Source organism: Prionailurus viverrinus, chromosome B1, assembly GCF_022837055.1.
Source record: "Prionailurus viverrinus isolate Anna chromosome B1, UM_Priviv_1.0, whole genome shotgun sequence".
Lineage (NCBI taxonomy): Eukaryota > Metazoa > Chordata > Mammalia > Carnivora > Felidae > Prionailurus > Prionailurus viverrinus.
The window spans coordinates 113,760,388-113,784,424 of NC_062564.1; the positions used below are offsets into that span (position 1 = coordinate 113,760,388).

Sequence of the window (24,037 nt, forward strand, 5' to 3'; positions counted from 1 at the left end):
TGGGAAAACTGGACAGCTACCATGCAAAAGAATGAAACTGGACTACTATTTATACCACAAACAAAAATTAACTCAAAATAGATTAAAGACTTGAATGGAAGACCTGAAACCATAAAAGTCCTAGAGGAAAACATAGGTGGTAAGCTCCCAAACATTGGTCTTAGTGCCATCTTCGCAATCTGACTCCAAAGGCAAGAGTAACAAAAGCAAAAATAAACAAATGGGACGACATCAAATAAACAGCTTCTGCACAGCAAAGAAAACCATCATCAAATGATAAGGCAACCTACTGAATGGGAGAAGATATTTGCAAACCATATATCTGATAAGGTGTAAATATGCAGAAATATAGACAGAACTCCTACAACTCAAAAACACAACCAAAAAACCCTATTTAAAATTGAGGAGAGGGGCACCTGGGTGGCTCAGTTTGAGTGTCCAACTTTGGCTCAGATCATGATCTCACAGTCTGTGAGTTTGAGTGCCATGTCAGGCTCTGTGCTGACAGCTCAGAGCCTAGAGCCTGCTTCAGATTCTGTGTCTCTGTCTCTCTCTGCCCCTCTCCCACTCACAATCTGTCAGCCCCCACCTCAAAAATAAATAACATTTAAAAAAATGGGGAGAGAATCTGAGTCTACATTTCTCCAAACAAGACATAAATATGGCCAACAGACACATGAAAATATGCTCAACATCAGTAATTACTAGCGAAATGCAAATCAAAACCATGAGATAACACCTTACACCTGTCAGCAAATCAAACCATGTGATAACACCTTAACACAATCCTCTTCTTTCACTACTTTAAGATAATGTTTCTCAAATTACAAGCCTAAACAAATAAACATTTGCCTGTAGATACATTCTGAGTATCCCTAGACAAATAGACAAAAACAGTAAGAAATTAAAAAGTGTTGGATTCTAGATGCTTCCTGAGTCCAATTTCATTTTTCTTATTAATTCCACCCTGACCAACCAGCTAATCCTAAGCCCCAGCTGCACATATAGCTATACAAATATAGAGAAAAAATACTTCATGTAATTTCTTTGGAATATTGAAAGCAGATATGATGGAGTAATTAGGAAAAAATAATTAATTGGAAATTTTGTGTCATACTTTATCATCAAGGATAATAACAAATCACAGAAAATTGTGGGTAAGATGATTGTGAGGACTTGGCTCATCCCAAGAAACTAACTTCAGATTTCTCTAAGCATCATTAAGCAAAGGTGTTCACAAAGCAAAGGTGTTCTAAATGTCTCAGCTTATGGTATTGGGTGGAAAGTAACAGCTAGTATTTATGGAAACTCACTAAGTCAAGTGTGAGTCTAAGGACCTTATATTGACTACTGTATTTAGTCGTCATAAAATCCTATGAGGTGAGTACTGGAAGCTCATATCAGCTACACAATTGAACCTTATTAACTTCAAAAGTTGAAGCCTAACACAACCTGCCAGGTATAGCCCATCGACTGAAACTGAGGGAGCGCTCTCATGCAAAATAAGACAACAGCAAGGTAACACTAGAACCACCTATCTACTGCTCCACTTTTTCCTGTGACAAGATCAATCCACATGTGTAATGCACCAACCACAATTCACTGTTTAAAATGTGTCCTTTGTTTAAAAAATGGCATTTCATCCTGTCTGTTGGAAGTAATAAAACCTAGTCATTTCCTATGTATCAACGTAGCTTATGTGACAGAGGGATATCCATGCACAGTGTGCTTTTTTTTAGGTTTCTGCTCCAGAAGATAATCTATCGATATTTAAAGAAATTCACCTATCATCCTTTCTTTTTTTAATTGTGTGGGGGGGAGAGGAAGAGCACACAGGAGAGGGGCAGAGAGGGAGAGAGAGAATCCCAAGCAGGTTCCGCATTGCCAGCTCAGAGCCCAACATGGGGCTTGATCCCACAAACTGTGACATCCTGACCTGAGCCAAAATCAAGAGTCAGACGCTTAACCAACTGAGCCACCCAGGCACCCCCATTGTTGGGTGCTTTTTAAACGCATTGAAATTTTAGATGGAAATTTTTCTTCACATATTCTTTTTTCTCCTTATGTGAAATTGTTGCCAGGATTCATTAGAATAATCAAGAAATATAAGTTTCGGTTGGTTTTTCAAATTTGTTTCCCAAAATATAATAACCTTTTTGATCCACTCAGAGCTTTTAAAATTCTCAACAATGTTGCTTAAATCTAAAAGATCTGTATTTCCATACTGGGTAAATTAATGACAATAGACTTTGCAGTTTCCCTGCAGACCAAGGAGAGGTTAAATTCCTTTCTGCTGAACATTCTATAGTAAACAGAACAACTGTATGCTTCAGAGGGAGGAAAACATATGAAGACTCCTGGTAGGTTCTAAACTCTGCATGTTTTTCAACCTCATAAGGGAAGGGTCCCAAATACACAGGATTGTTGTCAACAGCTATATGGTGCTGAGTGTGACTGATCTTCTGTAATTGATCTGCTTATAAAAGGATGCAACCTATGGAAGAAGAAAGACCCTTCTTCAAGCTTTTGAAATTTTAATCAGAAAAGTATTGAAATGAATAAAATAAAACACTATTTCTCAACTGCCACATCATGTGCTAAAGAACAAGGCAGCTGCCTTGATGTTGTTAGGACCGTCTGTATCCTAACAACCATCTACCCACAAAGAGAATCACCTTATGAATGAAATCTACCTACAAAGACAAAGCTGGTCTGTAGCACCCTGACAGGCTACTCTGGATGGAGGAAGAAAGTACTACTGTTCTCTGAGAGGCCTTTTCTATCCTGCCACTGGGAGGGGGCTTGCAAATAAATCAGCCCATACCATGAGTCATTGTCATGGGGATCTGCTGGCTCTCAAATGCCTTCACACTCACACAAATTCCAGCGTTCTAAGTATCCTGGGAAATACTTGGGAAACCCAGACACTGAGAGACATTAGCATGGTTAGCCAGGCTTGGGAGAATCAGAAAACCAAGGTCATAAAGTGAAAACAGACGCACACACCAATTCAAACTCCTGGCTTAGAAAGAAGGTCAAGAGGTGATGAGAGCAAAAGTTTCTGCCTAATATTTGGCTAAAACAACTGAAGTTTCCATACATTAACTAAATTCCAGCATCAAAGTGACATAGAGAAACTGAAGGACTCCATAAAAATCTGCTTTTTGATCCTTTTCCTGCTTCTATTCTTGCTAGGACGCTCAGTTAAGCTCTTGCTTAACGCTCAGTTGGTTAAGCGTCTGACTCTTGATTTTGGCTCAGGTCATGATGTCAGTTTGTGGGACTGAGCCCCACTGCACCCCCACTTTACATATGCCTCATAGTACAAATAATGTATGTCCTCCTTGTAAGGAACAAGGAGTTAATGGTTTCTTTAGAGACTTCCAGCACATTAGATAACATCTAAGGAAGGACTGGGCGAGAATGACCAAGTGAAGCCATCCTGTGCATATTCCAGACCACCAGCACTAGACATCTTGACGCCAAGATCCCCTGGCTCCAAGGAATCAGCGACGTATGGAGGACTTATGGACCCTTTTCCTTGTTCTGACTAGATCCTGGATGCCTGGGAGGATATGTACACCAGACCACAATCCTCAGTAAAAACCCCAGATCCAAGCAAAGATGAGACTATCTTTTTCCTTTCTGAGTCTCTTGGATGCTCTGTCTGTATTTGCACTCTTTCTATATCTTCAATAAACTCTGCTTTCATGCCCTCCCAGCTCATGTTTGATTTCTATCCTGCATGTAGACTCTCTTGGCTGGTCCTGTAGGAACGCCTCTGGGTCCTTGGACCCAGCCGGCCTACACCAAAAGGAAACATTTGAATTGAAGGTGTTCAGGACAGGGCCCCCCAAGAATGTGCCACTTTGGCATGCGGATTATTTTGAGCTGAAGGCACTTGAGACCCTATGGGCTTAAGAGGAAATTTTGCCCCTCCCTTAACTACATAGAAGAATCTAAATTGGGGGCCCTTCCCAGAATAAGGTTATTAACAGAAAGAAATTTTACCTGAATGATCCATCTGCATGGCAGGGCAATCATCTAATTACCAAATATCTGTTCTTATCACCCTGTGAATAACATTCCTTTTCTGAAAGTCCCAAACCCCTACCTGTTTTTAGTTCAGAATGATACATATACTTCATTTTGCCTATCTTTCATGGCGATGTGGATTCCCCATACATATACTTACTAAATTCTATTTTCTCCTATTAATCTGTCTCATGTCAACTTGATTCTTAGTCCAGCTAGAAGGACCTTTTAGGGGACAGGAATTCTTTTTTTTAAAACCATGTTTTATTTCAAAAAATATATCAGGTTCTTTTCCAAAGAACATATACTTGAAATTTTTGGAATATTGGAATTTCATAGTTTTACAAAATTCAGGAACTGTCAACTTTCTTCCTCTCTTAATAGTGAGTTTATGTTCCTTATTTTTTTCTTCCAAGATTTTATTTAAATTCAAGTTAGTTAACATATAGTATAGTATTGCTTTCAGGAGAATTTAGTGATTCATCGCTTACATATAACACCCAGGGCTCATCCCAAAAAGTGTCTTCCTTAATGCCCATCACCCATCTAGCCCATCCCCCACCCACTTCCCCTCCAGCAACCCTCATTTTGTTCTCTATATTTAACAGTCACTTATGGTTTGCCTCCCTGTTTTTATCTTATTTTAGTTTTCCTTCCCTTCCCTATGTTCATCTGTTTTGTTTCTCAAATTTCACATATGAGTGAAATCATACAGTATTTGTCAGTCTCTGACTGACTTATTTCACTTAGCATAATACACTCTAGTTCCATCCACATAGTTGCAAAAGATTTCATTCTTGATGGCTGATGTTCCATTCAACTTTTATGTCACATCTTCTTTATTCATCAGTCAGTGGACATTTGTGCTCTTTCCATAATTTGGCTATTGTTGTTGATAATGCTGCTGTAAACACTGGGGTGCAGGTACCCCTTTTAATCAGTATTTTTATACCCTATGGGTAAAGACCTAGTACTGAAATTGCTGGGTCATAAGGTAGTTCTATTTTTAACTATTTGTGGAACCTCCATACTGTTTTCCAGAGTGGCTGCACCAGTTTGCATTCCCACCAGCAGTGTAAGAGGGACTGAAATGGTGGCATGCAATACCAGTATTTATAAACACTATTATTAATAAAGAATTTCTACAAAATGAACCCATTCTTGGTTCACCTAACATGCAAGTAATAGCTCCTTCACAATGAGTAGTACTACCATTTTGGATGAGTATTGACCTTTGGGCAAGAAGTAAATAGACACTGGAGGAAATTATGTTCCAATGCTTCAGGTTTTTGTTGTGCTGTTGTTGTTGCTCCTGCTGATTTCTCAAAGTTAATTCTAATTCTAACATTAGAAACTATAACAAAACATTGATTAACATAACATTTATAACAGAACATTTTGTTCCCTAACTCTAGGATTTCTCAGATTTGGAGTAAAAATTAAAACTGAACTAAACACTGAACTGGTTCATGAAATTTGAAAATTTCTTGAATAATGTTAAGAAATTCCTTGACAGAAAGTATGTTCTTTAAAATTGATCTGGACATTCTGAAAAAGCTCTCCAATGTAATAGTTTCCAGTTGTTGAGGTTAGCTAATGTTTTTTTGTTTGTTCATAACAAGTTTACAAAACTATCTTATTAAAATAATTGCTAAAATATCTTAGATTGAGTAATTTATATGTATTGGAAAGTTGCTAGTATCCTCTACTGTAATCAAAGTGACTTAACTTTTGGTTTAAGAATATTGCACAGACTTGGGAGGGTTTATTTTTTAGGTAGGAAATACGTGTTACCTTTTATCTGAGGTCCAGTATTTGATTTTGTAACAGCATAAATTAATCTAAATAAATTAGTACAACAAAATCTACAAATCAATGATAAAAATAAGAGGGATATATACTAATATCCAAACTATTTGATTCTCCTACTACAGTAGTTCCCCCTTATCTACGAGAAATACATCCACGACCCCCAGTGGATGCCTGAAACATCAGATAGTATTCAACCCTAAATAAACTATGTTTTTCCTTATAATAAAAATTATGATAAAGTTTACTTTATAAATTAGGCACAGTAAGAGATTAAAAACAATAATTAATAGGGGTGCCTGGGTGGCTCAGTCGATTAAACATTTGATTCTTGGTTTCAGCTCAGGTCATAATCTCATGTTCATGTGTTCAAGCCCCACATTGGGCTCTATGCTGGTGGCACAAAGCCTGCTTGGGATTCTCTCTTTCCCTCTCTCACCACCCCTCCCCTACTCACTCTCTCTCTCTCAAAATAAATAAACTTAAAAAATAATTAATAATAAAATAGAGCAATTATAACAATATACAGCAATAAAAGTTATATAGAATATTGTCTCTCAAAATAACTTATTGTACCATACTTACCCTTTTTATGATGTGACATGATAAAATGCCTATGTGATAAGATGAAGTGAGATGAATGATAAGCATTGTGATGTAGTTTAGGCTACTATTGACCTTCTGACCTTATGTCAGGAGAATCATCTGCTTCCAGATGACTGCACAAGACTGAAACCACAGAAAGCAAATCCATGGATAAGTGGGGACTACTATACTAAACCACTAACTGGGAAATATTCTGCCTCCCTTAACCTTGACCACCAGTGCCTCTCATCTGAGCTTCTCTACCTCTGGTCACACTACTGTAGGAGCACAGTGGTCTGGAAGTCTCTCCTACCTGCCACTTATTATATCACTTCATCTGAAAGAGGATTGGCCTTTTTCTCATTTTCCTTAGCACAAGTGAGATCAATCTCTAATTCTTAATAAGACCCTCTTTAAAAACTGGAAATAACAGGAAAGAAGAACAACCCCTAGAGGAGCTTCTAATCACTGGTCAAGGCCAGACCCATGAAGGTCTCTTTTGAAGTCAGTACCCTGCCTCACTTCTGACTTGGCCAAAGAAACGACACTCTTCAACCTTGGAATTCCAGAACCCTGAAAAAGTCTGAGAGTCCAGGAAAATGTCTCCTCTCTAGGTAGTATTCCCACCTGGGACCTACCTCTAAGAATCTTCACTTCTGTCTCAAAATTAACATTCTCCTACTGTGGAAAGAAAAGAGGAAGAAAAAATGGTTCAAAACTTTGTGGTCAGAATGTCTTTTCTGAGAAACAGTTATTTTGTTTATTAAAACACTTCATTATGCTATTTAGTATTTTATTTTTTTCTATTATTTAAAAAGGGAGGCCCAGGATATGCTCAGAAAACAGACTTGAAGGGGCAGCTGGGTGCCTCAGCTGGTTGAGTGTCCAACTCTTGATTTCAGCTCAGGTGATGATCACAGGGTCATGGGATCGAGCCCTGCATCAGGCTTCATGATAAGCGTGCAGTTTGCTTAAGATTCTCTCTCTCCCCCTGCCTTTCTCCCCCACTAGCACTCTATCTAAAATAAAAAATATAAAAAATAAAACAGAGTTGGAGGAAGAAGAATTCTAAAATATTCTGCATAAACAAATGGAAGTGAAAAGAAAGACACGGTAGCAATACTTGTATCAAAAAAATAGGCTTTAAAACAGAGACTGTAGGTGTGCCTGGGTGGCTCAGTCAGTTGGGCATCCAACTTTGGCTCAGGTCATGATCTCATGGCCCATGAGTTCAAGCCCTGTGTCAGGCTCTGTGCTGAAAGCTCAGAGCCTGGAGCTTGCTTTGGAATCTGTGTCTCCCTCTCTCTCTGCCCCTCCCCTGCTCATGTTCTGTCTCTCTCTCACAAATATAAACATTAAAAAAATATTTTAAACAGAGACCATAACAAAAGAAGGACACTATATAATCATAGAGGGAACAATCCAACAAGAAGATACAAAAATTGTAATTATTTATGCACCCAACATGATAGCCACAAATACATAAAACAGTTAATAACAAACATAAATGAAGTGATCAATAGTAACATAATAATAGTAGGGGACTTCAACATCTTAATTACATCAATGCTAGATCACCCAAATAGGGAATCAATAAGGAAACAATAGTTTTGAATTACTAGATGGATCTAACATTGTATCCTAAGACAGCAGAATACACATTCTTTTTTAAGTACACCTGAATATTCTCCAGAAGAGATCACACATTAGGCCATAAAACAAATCTCAACAAACTCAAAAAGATCAGAATCATATTATGTATCTTTTCCAACCATAATGCTATGAGACTAAAAGTCAACCACAAAGAAAAAGTCTGGAAAGAACACAAATACATGGAAGTTCAATAGCACGCTACTAAACAATGAATGATCATCCAGGAAATCAAAGATGAGATTAAAAAAAAATACACGGAACAAATAAAAATAAAAATACAAGAGTCCAAAATCTTTGGGATGCAGCAAAAGCTGTTCTAACAGGGAAGATTACAACAGTACAGGCCTACCTCAAGAAACAAGAAAAATCTCCACAAACAGCCTAAACTTACACCTAAAGGAGCTACAAAAAGAAGAGCAAACAAAATCCCAAACCAGTAAAAAGAAGTAAATAATAAAAATTAGAGCATAAATAAACAAAACAGAACTAAAAAAAAATAATAGAACAGATAAATGAAACCAGGAGCTAGTTCTTTGAAAAGATCAATAAAAATGACAAGCTTCTAGCCAGACTTATAAAAAAAAACAAAAACAAAAAACAAAAAAAAAAAACAGAGAGAGAGAGAGAGGATTTAAATAAACAAAATCAGAAATGAAAGAGGAGAAATAACAACCAACACCAGAGAAATACAGGAGTTATAGGAGGATGTGAAAAATTATATGCCAAAATATTGGACAACTTAAAGAAATGAATAAGCTATTAAAAACATATAACCTCCGGGGCACGTAGGTGTCTCAGTCTGTCAAACATCCAACTTCGGCTCAGGTCATGTCTCATGGTTCATGGGTTTGAGGCCCATATCGCACTCTGTGCTCACAGCTCAGAGCCTGGAGCCTACTTCGGATTCTGTGACTCCTTCTCTCTCTGCCCCTCCCCTGCTCATGCTCTGTCTCTCTCTCAAAAATAAATAAACATTAAATATATACATATATTTATATAACCTCTAAAACTGAATCAGGAAGAAATAGAAAATTTCAATGGACTGATTACCAGCAATGAAGTTGAGGCAGTAATCAAAAAAACTCCCAACAAACAGAAGTCCAGGACTGGACGGCTTCACAGGTGAATTCTACCAAACATTTAAAGAGTTAATACCTATTCTCAAATTATTACAAACAATAGAAGAGGAAGGAAAGCTTCCAAACTCAATCTATGAGGCCAGAATTACCCTGATACTAACAACAGATAAAGACACTACAAAAAAGAGACCTACAGGCCAATTTCTCTAATGAACATAGATGCAAAAATACTCAACAAAATGTTAGCAAACTGAATTCAAACAATACATTAAAAAAATCATTCACCACGATCAAATGATTTATTCCTGGGATGCAAGGGTGGTTTAATATTCACAAATAAATCAATCAATGAGATACATCACATCAACAAGAGAAAGAACAAAAACCATATGATCATTTCAATAGGCGCAGAAAAAGCATTTGACAAAGTACAACATCCATTCATGATAAAAACCCTCAACAAAGTAGGTTTAGTGGGAACATACCTCAGCATAATAAAGGTCATGTATGAAAAACCCACAGCTAATGAAAAACTGAGGACTTTTTCCCTAAGATCAGGAACAAGACAAGGATGTCCACTCTCACTATTTTTTTCAACATAGTGTTGAAAGTCCTAGCAACAGCAATCCAAAAAAATAAAGGGCATCCAAATTGGTAAGGAAGAAGTAAAACTTTCGTTATTTACAGATAACACGATAGTGTATAAAGAAAACCCTGAAGGCTCCACCAAAAAATTCTAGAACTGATAAAAAAATTCAGTAAAGTCACAGGATATAAAATCAATATACAGAAATCTATTGCAATTGCTATACCCTAATAATGAAGTAGCAGAAAGAAAAATTAAGAAAACAATCCCATTTACAATCACACCAAAAAGATTAAAATACCTAGGAATAAACTTAACCAAGGAAGTAGAAGACCTGTACTCTGAAAACTATAAAACATTCATGAAAGAAATTGACAATGACACAAACAAATGGAAAGATGTTCCATGCCCATGGATTGAAAGAACAAACATTGTTAAAATGTTCATACTATCCAAAGCAGATTTAATGCAATCCCTATCAAAATACTAATAGCATTTTTCACAGAACTAAAGCAAATAATCATAAAAGTTGAGTGGAATCACAAAAGCCCAAATAGCCAAATCTTGAAAAAGAACAACAAAACTGGAGGTATTACAATCCCAGATTTCAAGATATACTACAAAACTATAGTATACAAAACTGTAGTAATCAAAACAGTATGGTACTGGCACAAAAACAGACAGATAAATCAATAGAACAGAACAGAGAGCCCAGAAATAAACCCATGATTATATGGTCAACAATCTTTGACAAAGGAGGCTAGAACATGCAATGGGGGGGGGGGGGGGGCGGAAAGCAGTATCTTCAACAAATGATTGTGGGAAAACTAAACAGCTACATGCAAAAGGATGAAACTGGACCACTTTCTTACATCATACACAAAAATAAACTCAAAATGGATCAAAGACCTAAACGTGAGACCAGAAACCATAAAAATCATAGAAAAGAACATAGACAGTAATTTGTCTGACATCGGCTATCGAAACATTTTTCTAGATATGTCTCCTGAGGCAAGGGAAACAAAACCAAAACTAAACTATTGGGGGCACCTGGGCGGCTCAGTAGGTTAAGCGTCCAACTTTGGGTCACATCATGATCTTCTGGTCTGTGAGTTCGAGCCCCGCGTCAGGCTCTGTGCTATCGGAACAGTTCAGAGCCTGGAGCCTGCTTCAGATTCTGTGTCTCCCTCTCAGCCCCTTCCCCACTCACGTTCTCTCTCTCTCTCTCTCTCTCTCTCTCTCTCTCTCAAAAAATAAACATTTAAAAATAAATAAATAAATAAATAAATAGATAAATAAATAGATAGATAGATAAATAAAAATTTAAAAAATAAACTATTGGGACTACATCAAAAGAAAAAGCTTCTGCACGGTAGAAGAAACAATAAACAAAACAAAAAGACAACCTAATGAATGGGTAAAAATATTTGCAAATGACATATCCAATAAGGGGTTAGTATCCAAAATATATAAAGCACCTACATAACTGAACATCAAAAAAAAAAAAAAAAAAAAAAAACCACCAAATAATCCAATTAAAAATGGGCAGAAGACATGAACAGACATTTCTCCAAAGAAGACATACAGATGTCCAGAAGACACATAAAAAGATGTTCAACATCATTCATCATGCAAATCAAAACTACAATGAGATATCACCTCATACATATCAGAATGGCTAAAATCAAAATCACAAGAAACAAGTGTTGGAGAGGATGTGGAGAAAAAAGAACCCTTGTGCACTGTTGGTAATGCAAACTGCTGCAACCACTCTGGAAAATAGTATGAAGGTTCCTCAAAAAGTTAAAAATAGAACTACCCTATGATCCAGTGATCACACACTAATGCGTATTTACCCAAAATATACAGAAACACTAATTCAAAGAGATACATGCATCCCTATGTTTATTGCAGCATTATTTACAATAGCTAAATTATAGAAGCAACCTAAGTGTCCATCAACAGATGAATGGATAAAAAAGAAGTGGTGTGTGTGTATGTGTGTATATACATACTAAGAAATACTACACATACATACTAAGGAATATTAGTCATAAAAAAGAATGGAATCTTGCCATTTGCAACAACACAGATAGATCTAGATGGTATAATGCGAAGTGAAATAAGTCAGTCAGTGAAAGACAAATATATGAATTGATCATATGTGATATTTACAAAATAAAACAAATGAACAAAAGAAAAAAGAGACAAAAAAAAAAGACTCTTAACTATAGAGAACAAATTGGTGGTTACCAGAGGGGAAGTGTGGGGGGAGAATGGATGAAACAGATGAAGAGGATTAAGAGTACACTTATCAAGTGGCTCCTGAGTGGCTCAGTCAGTTGGGTGTCCAACTTCAGCTCAGGTCATAATCTCACGGTTCATGTGTTCGAGCCCCACGCTGGGCTCTGTGCTGACAGCACAGAGCCTGGAGCCCACTTCGAGTTCTGTGTGTCTCCCTCTCACTCTGCCCCTCTCCTGCTCTCATTCTGTCTGTCTGTCTCTCTCTCTCATAACTAAGTAAATGTTAAAAATAAATTCTAGGGGCGCCTGGGTGGCTCAGTCGGTTGAGCGTCTGACTTCAGTTCAGGTCACGATCTCACGGCTTGTGAGTTTGAGCCCCGCGTCAGGCTCTGGGCTGATGGCTCAGAGCCTGGAGCCTGCTTCCGATTCTGTGTCTCCCTCTCTCTCTGCCCCTCCCCCATTCATGCTCTGTCTCTCTCCGTCTCAAAAATAAACATTAAAAAAAAAATTAAAAAAAATAAATTCTAGGGACGCCTGAATGGCTTGGTCAGTTGGGTGTCCGACTTCAGCTCAGGTCATGATCTCACGGTCCGTGAGTTCGAGCCCTGCGTCAGGCTCTGTGCTGACAGCTCAGAGCCTGGAGCCTGTTTTGGATTCTGTGTCTCCCTCTCTGTCTGCTCCTCCCCTGTTCATGCTCTCTCTCTGTCTCAAAAATAAATAAACGTTAAAAAAATTAAAAAAATAAATAAATAAATAAAAATAAATTCTAAAAAAAAGTACACTTAGCATGATAAGCACTGAGTAATGCACAGAATTGTTGAATCACTATATTGTACACCTGAAACTAATATAACACTGCATGTTCAGTATATTGGAAATACAAATGAAGTAAATAAATAAAATGTTCATAAGGATTAAGAAGGCCTTAATAGATTTACCTAAAAGATTAAGGAAAGAGGGCTAGGTACAGATCACACAACCCAGGGAGAAAGAGGGGCCAGCTACCATCGTGGAAGGCTAATGCCACGAAAAAGAGATGAGTGGTAAGTCTTTGCCACAGAGAAAAATCACTTACCATTCAAGAACTAGAATGAAAAATATCTTGTTTTGTTTAATGTGCTGGATCAGGGCGTGGCTAGAACTTTTCGCCGAAAGCCTTTAGTTAAAAGTCTGTACCCTTATGACTTATATGTGAGAAATAAAACAGGGTAACGTCCAGTGTGAGGTGATGGAGTGTGGGAAAGAGTCAGCACGTGAGAGAAGTGAGGCCCAGAGTAGATGAGTAATTCAGTGGAAGGACCGGAGGGAACAGAGCCTTACATGCCACATCACTGTCCCCAAGTCCAGGAACCCTCCAAGATAAAGGGAGGAGACACTGGGTTTCCCCTAACATAGGATGTTAGAATAGGATATTTTTCTTGAACAACTGAAAACATAGTGACCTCAGCAGATCATAGAGCTTTGGAATATCAGATACTCCAGCCCATCCTTAGAGATGTGGTATGGCCTTCTGGTCCTTATGAAAGAATCTCAGCACAGCCCTGCTGCCTTTTTATTTCTTCTCTTATACACTCTGAGAAAAGTCACTCACTATGAATAAGTCCCCTGTACTTGAAAAAGAAATTAGCAATCCTTTTGTTTCTCTCTTCATACCTAAGTGAACAGAGATTAGTGAAAAAAGATAAAGCATTTGTTCCATCATGTTATTACTTCTCTAGAACAGTCTCCCCCATGTAGGATGTGTACTACTTAGAGACTGGATGAAGATTCACTATTGTGTGGAAAGGAAATATTAGAAATATTATGTGTTGTGTAATGTTCATAGTTGTAGTTCTCCATAGCATGTAAGTAACTGACAAACAGACATCCTGAGAGCATATGTCCACATTTTAATCGTTTTCTTGATGGGACTGAATTGGAGACTATTGATGTTAAAAAGAAAGAAAGAAAGAAAGAAAGAAAGAAAGAAAGAAAGAAAGAACCATTCATTCACTCTAAAAAAGAAATGATCTCAAGTGGATTTTCATGAAGGCAAATTTGTAGCTGGTAAAACCAGATCCTGAATTTACATGAGCCAACTTACTAGTCCATTTACTTTTAATGGGAGACAATTACTTGCTGTCTCCTGAACACAAGCAAAGAATTCCCACCTTCCAACTTCTAAACTGAATGTCGACTATTTGGACAACCCAACTTGCTCCAAAATGTAAATTCGTTTAAATAATTATTTTATCATTTCTTTATATGCCCTCAACAACTTTAAAAATCTTAGAGAAGGGACGGCTGGCTGGCTAGTCAGAGGAGTGTCTGACTCTTGACTTCAAGGTCATGAGTTCAAGCCCCACATTGGGTATAGAGATTACTTAAAAATAAAATCTTTTTAAAAAAATCTTAGAGAAATTGGTTCCAAATATAAGAAAAAAATATGCAAGAATTTAAATAATCATTTTCAGGGTGCCTGGGTGGCTCAGTGGGTTAAGCATTGGACTCTTGATTTCAGCTCAGTTCATGATCTCACAGTTCAGGGGTTCAAACCCTGCATCAAGCTCTGTGCTGACAGCGCTAAGCCTGCTTGGGATTCTCCCTCACGCTCTCTTTCTGCCCCTCCCCTGTTCATACTCTCTTTCTCTCAAAATAAATAAATAAACTTTAAAAAATTAAAATAATCATTTTCAAGTGGCTTGTTTTCGCTACTGTTATAAAAAATAAAATTATTACTGGTAAGAAATCTAACAAGCAGAAAGACAAGCACTGGAACTGTAGTTCCACAAGGGCACTAACTCAAAACAGGTTGAAATGTTTTCATATTTTTAACAACCATTTCTCCTGATTACAAAAATATGTTATAAATGTTGAAATTATTTTGACTACATTTTTAAATGTAAAACTATCAAGTTTTTCAATGTGACATTTTTCTGTGTACAAAAAAAAATTCAAGGGGCGCCTGGGTGGCTCAGTCGGTTAAGCGTCCCACTTTGGCTCAGGTCGTGATCTCGCGGTCCGTGAGTTCAAGCCCCGCGTTGGGCTCTGTGCTGACAGCTCAGAACCTGGAGCCTGCTTCTGATTCTGTGTCTCCCTCTCTCTCTGACCCTCCCCCCATTCATGCTCTCTGTCTCAAAAATAAATAAAAATTAAAAAAAATTCAATTATTGTAGATGAAACTAAGCCATAGTTAGAAAATACTACTACTATCACCACCAATAAAAATAATCTCGAGAACAATAAAAATATTAATAGCAGCTAAGACTCATAGAGTGCTAATTATGTGCCAGGCTCTGTTTTATGCACTTCATATGTATTAATTTAGTGGTCCTGAACTCAGGCTGCCCATTACGGCCATTAGAATTGCCAAGGGAGAATAACAAAGAAAACGATGGCTGGATTTCACCCGCAAAAGAGACTCTGACCCAGATGGACTAGAATAATAACCTGGACATTGGTGAATGTAATGTGCGGCCAGCATTGAAAACAAATACATTAACACAATCCCGAGAACAATCCTGGAAGGAGAGAGTAATTATCTCTGTTTTGCAGTAAGGAAAATGAGACACATGATACACAAGCAACAGGATTTGAACCCCGGTCTATCTCCAAAACTTGAGTTTTTTACCACTAAGCTCTACTACCCCTCAAAAAACCACAAACCACTTAGTACTTGAGGGAGTGGTTTCATTCACATGGTATGCATAAAAGATCATTTCTATAATTTCTTTGCTGTTAGATTAAAAAAAAACTTTGGGGCTGTCTGAGTGGCTCAGTCAGTTAAGTGTCCAACTTTCGATTTTAGCTCAAGTCAGTATCTCATGTTTTGCGGGTTCGAGCCCAGTGCTGTCAGCACGGGAGCCTGCTTGGGATTCACTCTCTTCTCCGCCCCACTCTTGCTCGTACACTCTCCCACTCTCTCTCTCTCTCCTCTCTCTCTCTCTCTCAAAATAAATAAATAAACTTAAAAAAAAAAAAAACTTTTGCATAACCTTGGCTGTAAAAACAAACAAGGCTGTGATCCTGGAATTACTCTGCTTTGCACATGACTGGAAAGCTGAGCAAGCCTTACTTAGCCAGTGCTGAAATCGGGGATTTCACTGTTTACTAAGCGTGATCTCCCCGGTTGGCTAACTTGGTGTCCCAGGATCCCTCCTGCAGTCAGCTGTCTCAGGGTTGGCCTGTACTTCTTCTTCACCCTTTATTTACCAAGAAAGTTCAAATAAATAATACAGGTACACACAGCAAACAGGAAAAGTTTCTTTTTTCAGCTGATATTTCCCCTCCAGGGCAAATAGGCTTGAAAGTTCAGAAGCCATTTGCCAGCAGTTTTCCTCATTGCACTCTTCACCTATTCTAGCTCAAATAGAGGCTAATAAAATACTCATTTAGTTAAAAAAAAAAAAAAAGGCAGGGGGGGTAGTGGGGAACGAGAAGAAAACCCAATGCTGTGTTACCAAGAGGTTTATCTGGCTACCAGTCACATGAGTGACAACCTTGCATAAAGTAACCTGAATCTTGTCAGACCACAAAGCATTCTTCCTGCTGGCCAGAGGTGGCCTGTCTCAATGCCAAAGGCAAGAAATAAGGTGAGTAGAATTTAGTTGGGAGAAAAAAAATAGATGATAGCACTCTATCTATTTACAGAGGAGAAATACTACCCTCTGAAATGCCGGGGGGCACAGGGTGTGACCCAGGCAGTTATCAGCTAACATGAGATGTGGAGTGTAAGGTAGGTGGGTTACACCAGTGACTTGGCAAGGAACAAGAGAGCAGAGGCAGAGTCACAAAGTGGCATCCAGACCTTCCACACTCTGTGGGGTCTGTGCCACTGTTCAAATAAGGCATCTCATGGTATGATTCGATCAAGGTGTTTTAGACAAGAGGACATGTACTGAGCACAATCCACAGCCCTCTGTGCTAGGTGCATGTCATGTGTCATCTCATGTGACCCTCACAACAATCCTGAAAGGGGGGTATTATTATTTCCCAGCAACATTCCAGTAGCAAACAGGTAGAATGGATTTGAAATGAGGTACATTGGCTTTTAAAACCTTCCACTCTGTGGCACACTATCTCTACCCTGGGCTTCAGGTTTATTTGGTGCAACCAGTCTTAGTGAAGGCACTTCTGAGCCACCAGCAGGGAGGAGCACAAGGCAGAAGCTCCTTTGCTGGCAGGAATCGGGTTGTTCCCTAAGACTCTAAAGCTATGTGTAACAGTTCATTTCTGTAATATTTTTGCTTTCTCAGGTTCTGCTTCTTGACTGGCTCCTACCATCTCCCCTCACATCCTAGGCAGATGGCAATGCCCGCCCCTGGTCATGTGCCAACTAGTCTCAGAAAATTCTCCCACCCCAGAGAGGCTCCAGTCCACTTGACATAATTGTCCCAAAGCTTTTATTTCTGCTCCAACAGCTGAGTAATCAGTTCATGGGGTCATTTGGCCTTTTGTCACCCCCTTTTTGTAGCTATTCTCTGGGACTATATGATTAGCAGGTCAGGGAGAGACGTCTCATTCATTCAGGAAGAATGTATAGAGTATATACTATCAAGGGGGAAATGTTCTAGGTGCTGGAGACATAGAGATCACTAGAATTCAGTCCTTCCTTCCAGTGCCCTAGGGCTCTGCTCACTTGTTACAATGAGTACTGCCTGGAGACAGAGTCCCGAATTCTGAGCAAGAGCACCTGATTTCCTCATCTGTAACTTCCTTCATGGGAGAGCCAGGACAGGAGCCCAAAGTCGGCAGTTTGACTCAGAATTGTTCTCTTTATTCCAATTATTTGGTGCTGTCTTCCAGAGGCTTCTGGTCTGAGAACTGTACTGTGTTTCCTTCACCCTACCTCTTTTTGGGAGCCAGACCCCTTTACAAAAGGTCAGGATGACAGGATAGGTATGTTAGGGCAGTCAGTGCCCTCTGATGAATGGAAACGGCTGCTCTGTTTGAGCAGCAGTTTGGAGACATACCCAAGGAATAAATAAAATGAATCGACAGTAAGAGAGGGTGAGAGAGAAAGAGGACGATGGGGAGAGAGGGAGAGAGGAAGAAGTGGAGGAGGCGTAGGGGAGAAGGAAAGAAGAGAAAGGGGGAAGAAGAAGAGGAAGGAGGGGGAGAGAGAGATTTTTCAGGCAAAGTCCTTAGGCAGGATTGTTATTTGCATTCAGTAAAAGTCCTATTTCTCCTTGATTAAAAACCCACTTAATATCAGAGGGGGTGTGGCATATTTATTCACTGTTATTTCTTAGCAGTGCTCAAAGTTACAATGCACCTGTTACTAGAACACTGAAGTTGCCGTCAGAGATCCAGAAAGGGCAGGAGAGGGGAGGGAGGGGAGGAGATTTAACGTGAAACTTGGCTTAACTTTCACAATTTCAGAATTACATTTGTTCCCTATTCCCTTCCCATTTTTCACTGTTTGTTTGTTTTTTTGTTTTGTTTTGTTTTGTTTTTTAGCAAATTCTGAGTTCTTACACAAAGTTATCAGAAAGGATCTTTTTTTCCTTTATGGCTTACATAGAAACAGTTTAAAAAAAAAAAACTCCATCTGTTTCCTCAGCTTCCAATATAAAGCTAACCAACTGAGTATTACTCTTCATGTCAGAATAAAGACAGAGGTTTACATGAAATGCTCAGCTAGTTATAAATGAGAACATATTCCCTCACACACGTAAGAACAGTTCGGGAGCTGTGAATTTTTATAGTTGGTAGCAGATTACCTCTAACAACCAGGAAGGAAATATACATGCATTAGAAAACAAAAATTAAGCCAATATATACACCCAAAGACAAATCAGAAAAACATATCCAAGTATACAAAACAGAATGAACAGGTATTTGAAGGCAGTTTCTGGGAAGATGTGAATGCCTTTTCATGAGATTACTTACCCACACAAGTAGAATTCCCCTTTCCTGAGGAAGAGCCTTCAGAACAGTCCCAGCCTTGCAGTACTGAGAGACTAACAAAACTAAATTTAAAAACTACTGGCAACAGAATAAGGAAGAGCAGCATAATCTTGATGGGCTTGAACTTTCAATAGAAAATAACTTGACTTTGTTCGAGCATAGCCCGGGCAAAGTCGGTCCGTCTGACCCCAAGCGTGTCCCCCTGGGTTGGCCTGCAGCCCTGGGGCATCTTTTAATCCGCTGTTTTGCTGTAGTCCTCCAGTTCTGTCTCCTTCAACTCAAGACAGCCTGAAAGGGACACTCCGGGAAAGATTTCTTTCTGTATGTTTTTGGGAAGTCCAAGTCCCTAAGAAATGCCTGACACCTTTATGACAAATTTCGCAGTTGAACAGCCACACTCTGGAAGCCTGCAGCTGACTTCGCTATGATAGGCAGAGCGGTGTAGGCAACGGCTAGAGAGAGAGAAAAGGAAAGAAGTGATGGAAAGTTCCAACAACGACCCTTGATGAGGCTGAAGGGAGAAATACAGAGACAGGATTGCTCCCCAAACAGTTTCTCTTTATGAAAAGTAGAATGACTCCCTTTCCTTTTTAAAGCCCTTTTGGCTCCACCTCCTCTCTCCCTTAGTGACACTTGAGTGAGCCTCTGTTTGCAAATGTGAATGTGGGCAATTCCACGCTACAGGAAAGCAGGGACGGCTGCCAGAGAGGAGATAACTGGCTACTCACCATAAATATTCCAGGCAGAACTAGGGAGAGAGCAGTTAGGGGGCTGTGGAGTTGCTCCCGGTGTCTTGGAGGTACCTGCAGAATAGTGACTAGGCTTTAATGTCTTGAAGGATAGAAACAAAGTTAATTTTTTTTTGTAATGTTTATTTTTCAGAGAGAGAGAGAGAGAGTGAGCAGGGGAGGGGCAGAGAGAGAGGAAGACACAGAATCTGAAGCAGGTTCCAAGCTCCAAGCCCAACACAGGGCTTGAACATGCAGACTGTGAGCTCATGACCTGAGCCAAAGTCGGTGCTCAACCGACGGAGCATAATGGAAACAAAGTTAAACCATGCCGACGGTGGTGAACAGCAGTGCCAATAATTCAGACTTAGGAGTAATTGATCATTCACAGGAGCAATATTAGAGCACAATGTCAACACCAGTGCACATTCCTGGAACTTAATCGTTTTTTCTCTCCTGTATATTTTATAGCGGAATTTGAAAGATTATTCTTTCCAAATCAAAGGGAAATCCCTGAAGCCAAATGAAGAGATACAGTATGCACAGACACCTTTTCTTTCAGCATGAGCATAATAAAACATCATGAGGGGCCAGGAGTGCAGGGAAAGGAGTGGGTTGTTATTACAGAGCCGTGTTGGAAAAAATAAGCTAATAGTGCAAAATCTGGGAAGCACTGGAAATCCAGCAGAGCTGAATGCTGTCCCTTCTCAGACAATTTAGGCTATCTTTTCACGTATCAGGGATAGAAAATAAAAGCCTGAAGCATCCACTGGCTATCTCCTCAACCACTTTGCACTTGGAGAAACAGCAGTTATTTCGTCGGGAGGACACCCAGGGCCCAGAAATATCCAGCAAGGGCAAACCATTTACACCAGAATTGATGGACAATGGAAATTTCTGCCAGTTTACTTCATCCTGGAAAACAAGCTTTCATGTAAGTTGCCCAGAGGTAGTGTTCCAAGTGCTAGTCGAAATGTAGATAAAGTGATAGTCACAAAAATAACAGTCACACTAGTGAACACCCATTCTGGAAGAGAACGGGAAGAACTCCAAGCCTTTTACTCATATTTAATTATGTCTTCATCATTCCTCAAATACTGGGTCACTTTCTGAAACAGCTAAAGTCAGGATTTCTCTGATTTTAGCCGGCCTCTGCCAGACAGCTCTGATTTCTTACAGGAGAAACAGACCCTGGCCGGCAGCAGAAGTCATGTGGGGGGATGTACGGAATATTCCATTGCTTTCTGAACTCACTTGGACTCAAGAGTCGGCATGAGCGTCCTCCAAATAACCTGCACTAAGTTACCAACCTTGTTAAGCTTCCCCTTCAGCAAAATGCATTGTCAGTGTTACAGGTGACAACAATTAGAAGGACAGTCAAGTATCAAGCTGGATTAGTCGAGAGGAGTGAGGAGGGTGGTATGAACACAAATAGGAAGTAATCCACAACTATATTTATTCTATTTGGATATGAATATCTCTCATATTATTCTAGGTTGTAAAAAGGCTCACTTTCCCAATTACATGCCACCTGGGCTGATGTTATCATTAATGTTGAGCATCAGCCCCTTAGGAGATGACAGCGTCAGCATGGCTATGGTGGACGCCAAGACTGGTGACTGATGTAAAAGATCAATCTCAGCTAATCCACAGACAATCCAGGGTTTCCCAGATAGCAAAATCTTAAGACAGCTACCCACCCAGAAAGGACTTGCAGGGATATTTTATTGCTCCATAGTCTTACTCCTAGATAAAACTGAACCTCTCCTGGGCAAATGAACGTCCTCCTTATTTTAAAGTTGCCCAGAAATCAGTTTTATGAGAGAAATACCCACTTAGTTTCTGGGATTGAGTTAAATTAACTAATTCATTGATTAGTTAAACATCTATATCTGATAGGGCACTGTGTGGAGTACATGAAATAGAAGTCATGGTCCCCTAAGTTCAAGAGCTTGCATAGGTGGATTAACAACAACAAAATATAGTTTATGAGTATGAGCTAATGAATGGCCAGTCACCAATTATTCTGGTGTCAGGAAGGAAGGGGCAACAGCAACAAACTGTGGACTGGAGCATGCAGTGAAGCTTTGTGTGATACACAGGAAATCTCAGATAAGCATGGGGAGGAAGAAGCATGCTGACAAGAGAATGTGGAACAGGAGTGGACAAAGTGGACAAAGAAAAGAAATGCTTTTTTATTAGATCCTGATGGGACACAGCTCGATGGGACCTGCTGGCAGGTCAGTAAGAGAATTAGGCATTAATGGCAAGGAGACATCTCTGAATGTTTTTATGCATACCTGGACATCAGTAGGAAATGGGGGGGGGGGACTATCGGGAGACATGGCTATATGTGTTGGTCACCCTTCTTACTTTCCAGATAAAATTTTCCTACTGAAGCACAAAGCATCTAATTCTCCCGGGCTATCTATTTGCTATATGCACAGCTGCTATTAATCATCACCACCACCACATCATCTACAGATTGCTCCCAATGAGCCAGGCATATAGGAAGTAGATGCTTTATTCACATCACCTCCAATCTTCCACATCACCCCGCCAGGTGGATATTATTGGTCCATTTCACAAACGAGGACGCTGGAGATCAGGAAGGCTGAGAGATTTTCCCAGTATCACACACAATTCAGAGTATATGAACTCTAAAGTCATTATTGTCTCCTTGTGAGCAGTGGTTTTGATCAGAATAAACAGGCTGGGGCATCATTAAAAGAAAGAGCAAAACTTAACTACACGTGTGTATATGACTGCAGGAACCAGAAGTGACAAGGCAGTGTATTTTGCTAAGAGTAACTATTAGCACTTAACATCCACCTGCAGGAACAAACTATTTCATGGACTACCTCTATCAATGACTGTAAGGTGAATCAGTGTAGTTCCTACACGTTTGAAAACATTTTTTTTGCTTTTCAAAGAGAAAGCTGTTGGCATGTGTCTGGCATTCTTGGGATTCATATGTGGCAGAAACGGAAATGGTTTCAAGGGGAAGAAATTGGGAGAGACACAGTCACAAGAGTTAGCCACAAAAGTCAAATTATAATTTATCAAGATATAAATAAGAGATGTAAAAGTTTTATTGAAAAAGAAGGGCAGTTGTGCTCCTTAGTATTTACCCCAATGAGCTGAAAACTTATGTCCACAAAGAGAACCTACAAATATTTATAGCAAGCTTTATTCATAATTGCCTACGGTTCAAAGCAACCAAGATGTCCTTCAAGAGAAGAATGGGTAAATAAACTGTGGTATAGCCATACAATAGAATATTATTCAGGAATAAAATGAACCATCAAGCCACTAAAAACATGAGAAATCATAAATGCGTATTGCTAAGTGAAAGGAGTCAATCTGAAAAGCTACATACTACATGAATTCAACTTTATAACATCCTAGAAATGGCAAAACTATGGAAACAGTAAAAAGATCAGTGGTGGTCAGGGGTTGGGGTGGAGAGAGATGAACAGGGGGAGCACAAAAGATTTTTAGGGCAGTAAAACTATACTGTATGATACAATAATGGTGGATACATGCCATTACATAATTATATATTTGTCCAAACCTCTATAATGTACAAGAGTGAACTCTAAACTATGGACTTCAGTTAATAATAATAACAATGTATCAATATTGGCTCATCAGTTGTAACAAATGTAGAACACCAATGCAAGGTATTAATAATAGGGAAACCGAGGGCGGGGTGGGGAGGAATACAGCAATTCTCTGTACTTTCTGCACAATTTTTCTGTGACCCTAAAACTGCTTTTATGAAAAACAGTCTATTTTATTTTTTAAGAAAAAGAAAGGAGTCACTATCCACTCTCCAGGGAAGCAATGCTATACTTAATGCACACATCAGTTGATGCCATACTTCTACCAAATGAAATCAGATTTTAAAAAGCACTTGGTAAACAAGAGTAAAAGAGGAATCCTGCCCACTCTCCACTTTTCAGTTAAGTCCACCCCAGTCACCTAGAAAGGTTCCTCTGACCGAGAGGAAGAAACAAGACTCCAGAAACTGAACAAATAAAAAAGAAGAGCAGAGCAATCTATAATTTATAATTCTATGAGGCAGCAACAAAATTTAAATCTAAAAGAACAGCTCATTTTAGACTGCATTGCATTTACTTACATAATCTCAGCATGCCTGTTTGTTTGCAACCTTAGGAGTTTCTTGGGTGAAATTTGAAACTGGCCCTTGTACACGCATCCTGGGCTAGAAGAGACAGAAGAAAGAGGCAGGCCACTCCAGATTGACAGGTGGCAGTTTTTTTGTTACTGTTGTTGTTACTCCTGAAATTCAGAATCTTACTTAGAATCTATTTAAAGTAGGGGGAAAAAACCATGTCAAGAAAGACCAGGTGGAAAATGGATTTCCAGTAAAATGGAATTTGGGGGCAACAAAGGTCTAAAACGCC

At 39.2% G+C, this 24,037-nt stretch overlaps 1 protein-coding gene across 1 annotated transcript in view; it reads right to left on the reverse strand.

Moving 5' to 3' along the window:
• The window catches only part of EGF (epidermal growth factor), a 97,091-nt gene extending 78,106 nt beyond the window's left edge, over positions 1 to 18,985 (reverse strand). Inside the window, exon 1 of the mRNA XM_047856580.1 lies at positions 18,862 to 18,985. Coding sequence (XP_047712536.1) covers positions 18,862 to 18,985 — 124 coding nt within the window. The remainder of the gene's footprint in view (positions 1 to 18,861) is intronic.
• Positions 18,986 to 24,037: the final 5,052 nt, after the last annotated feature.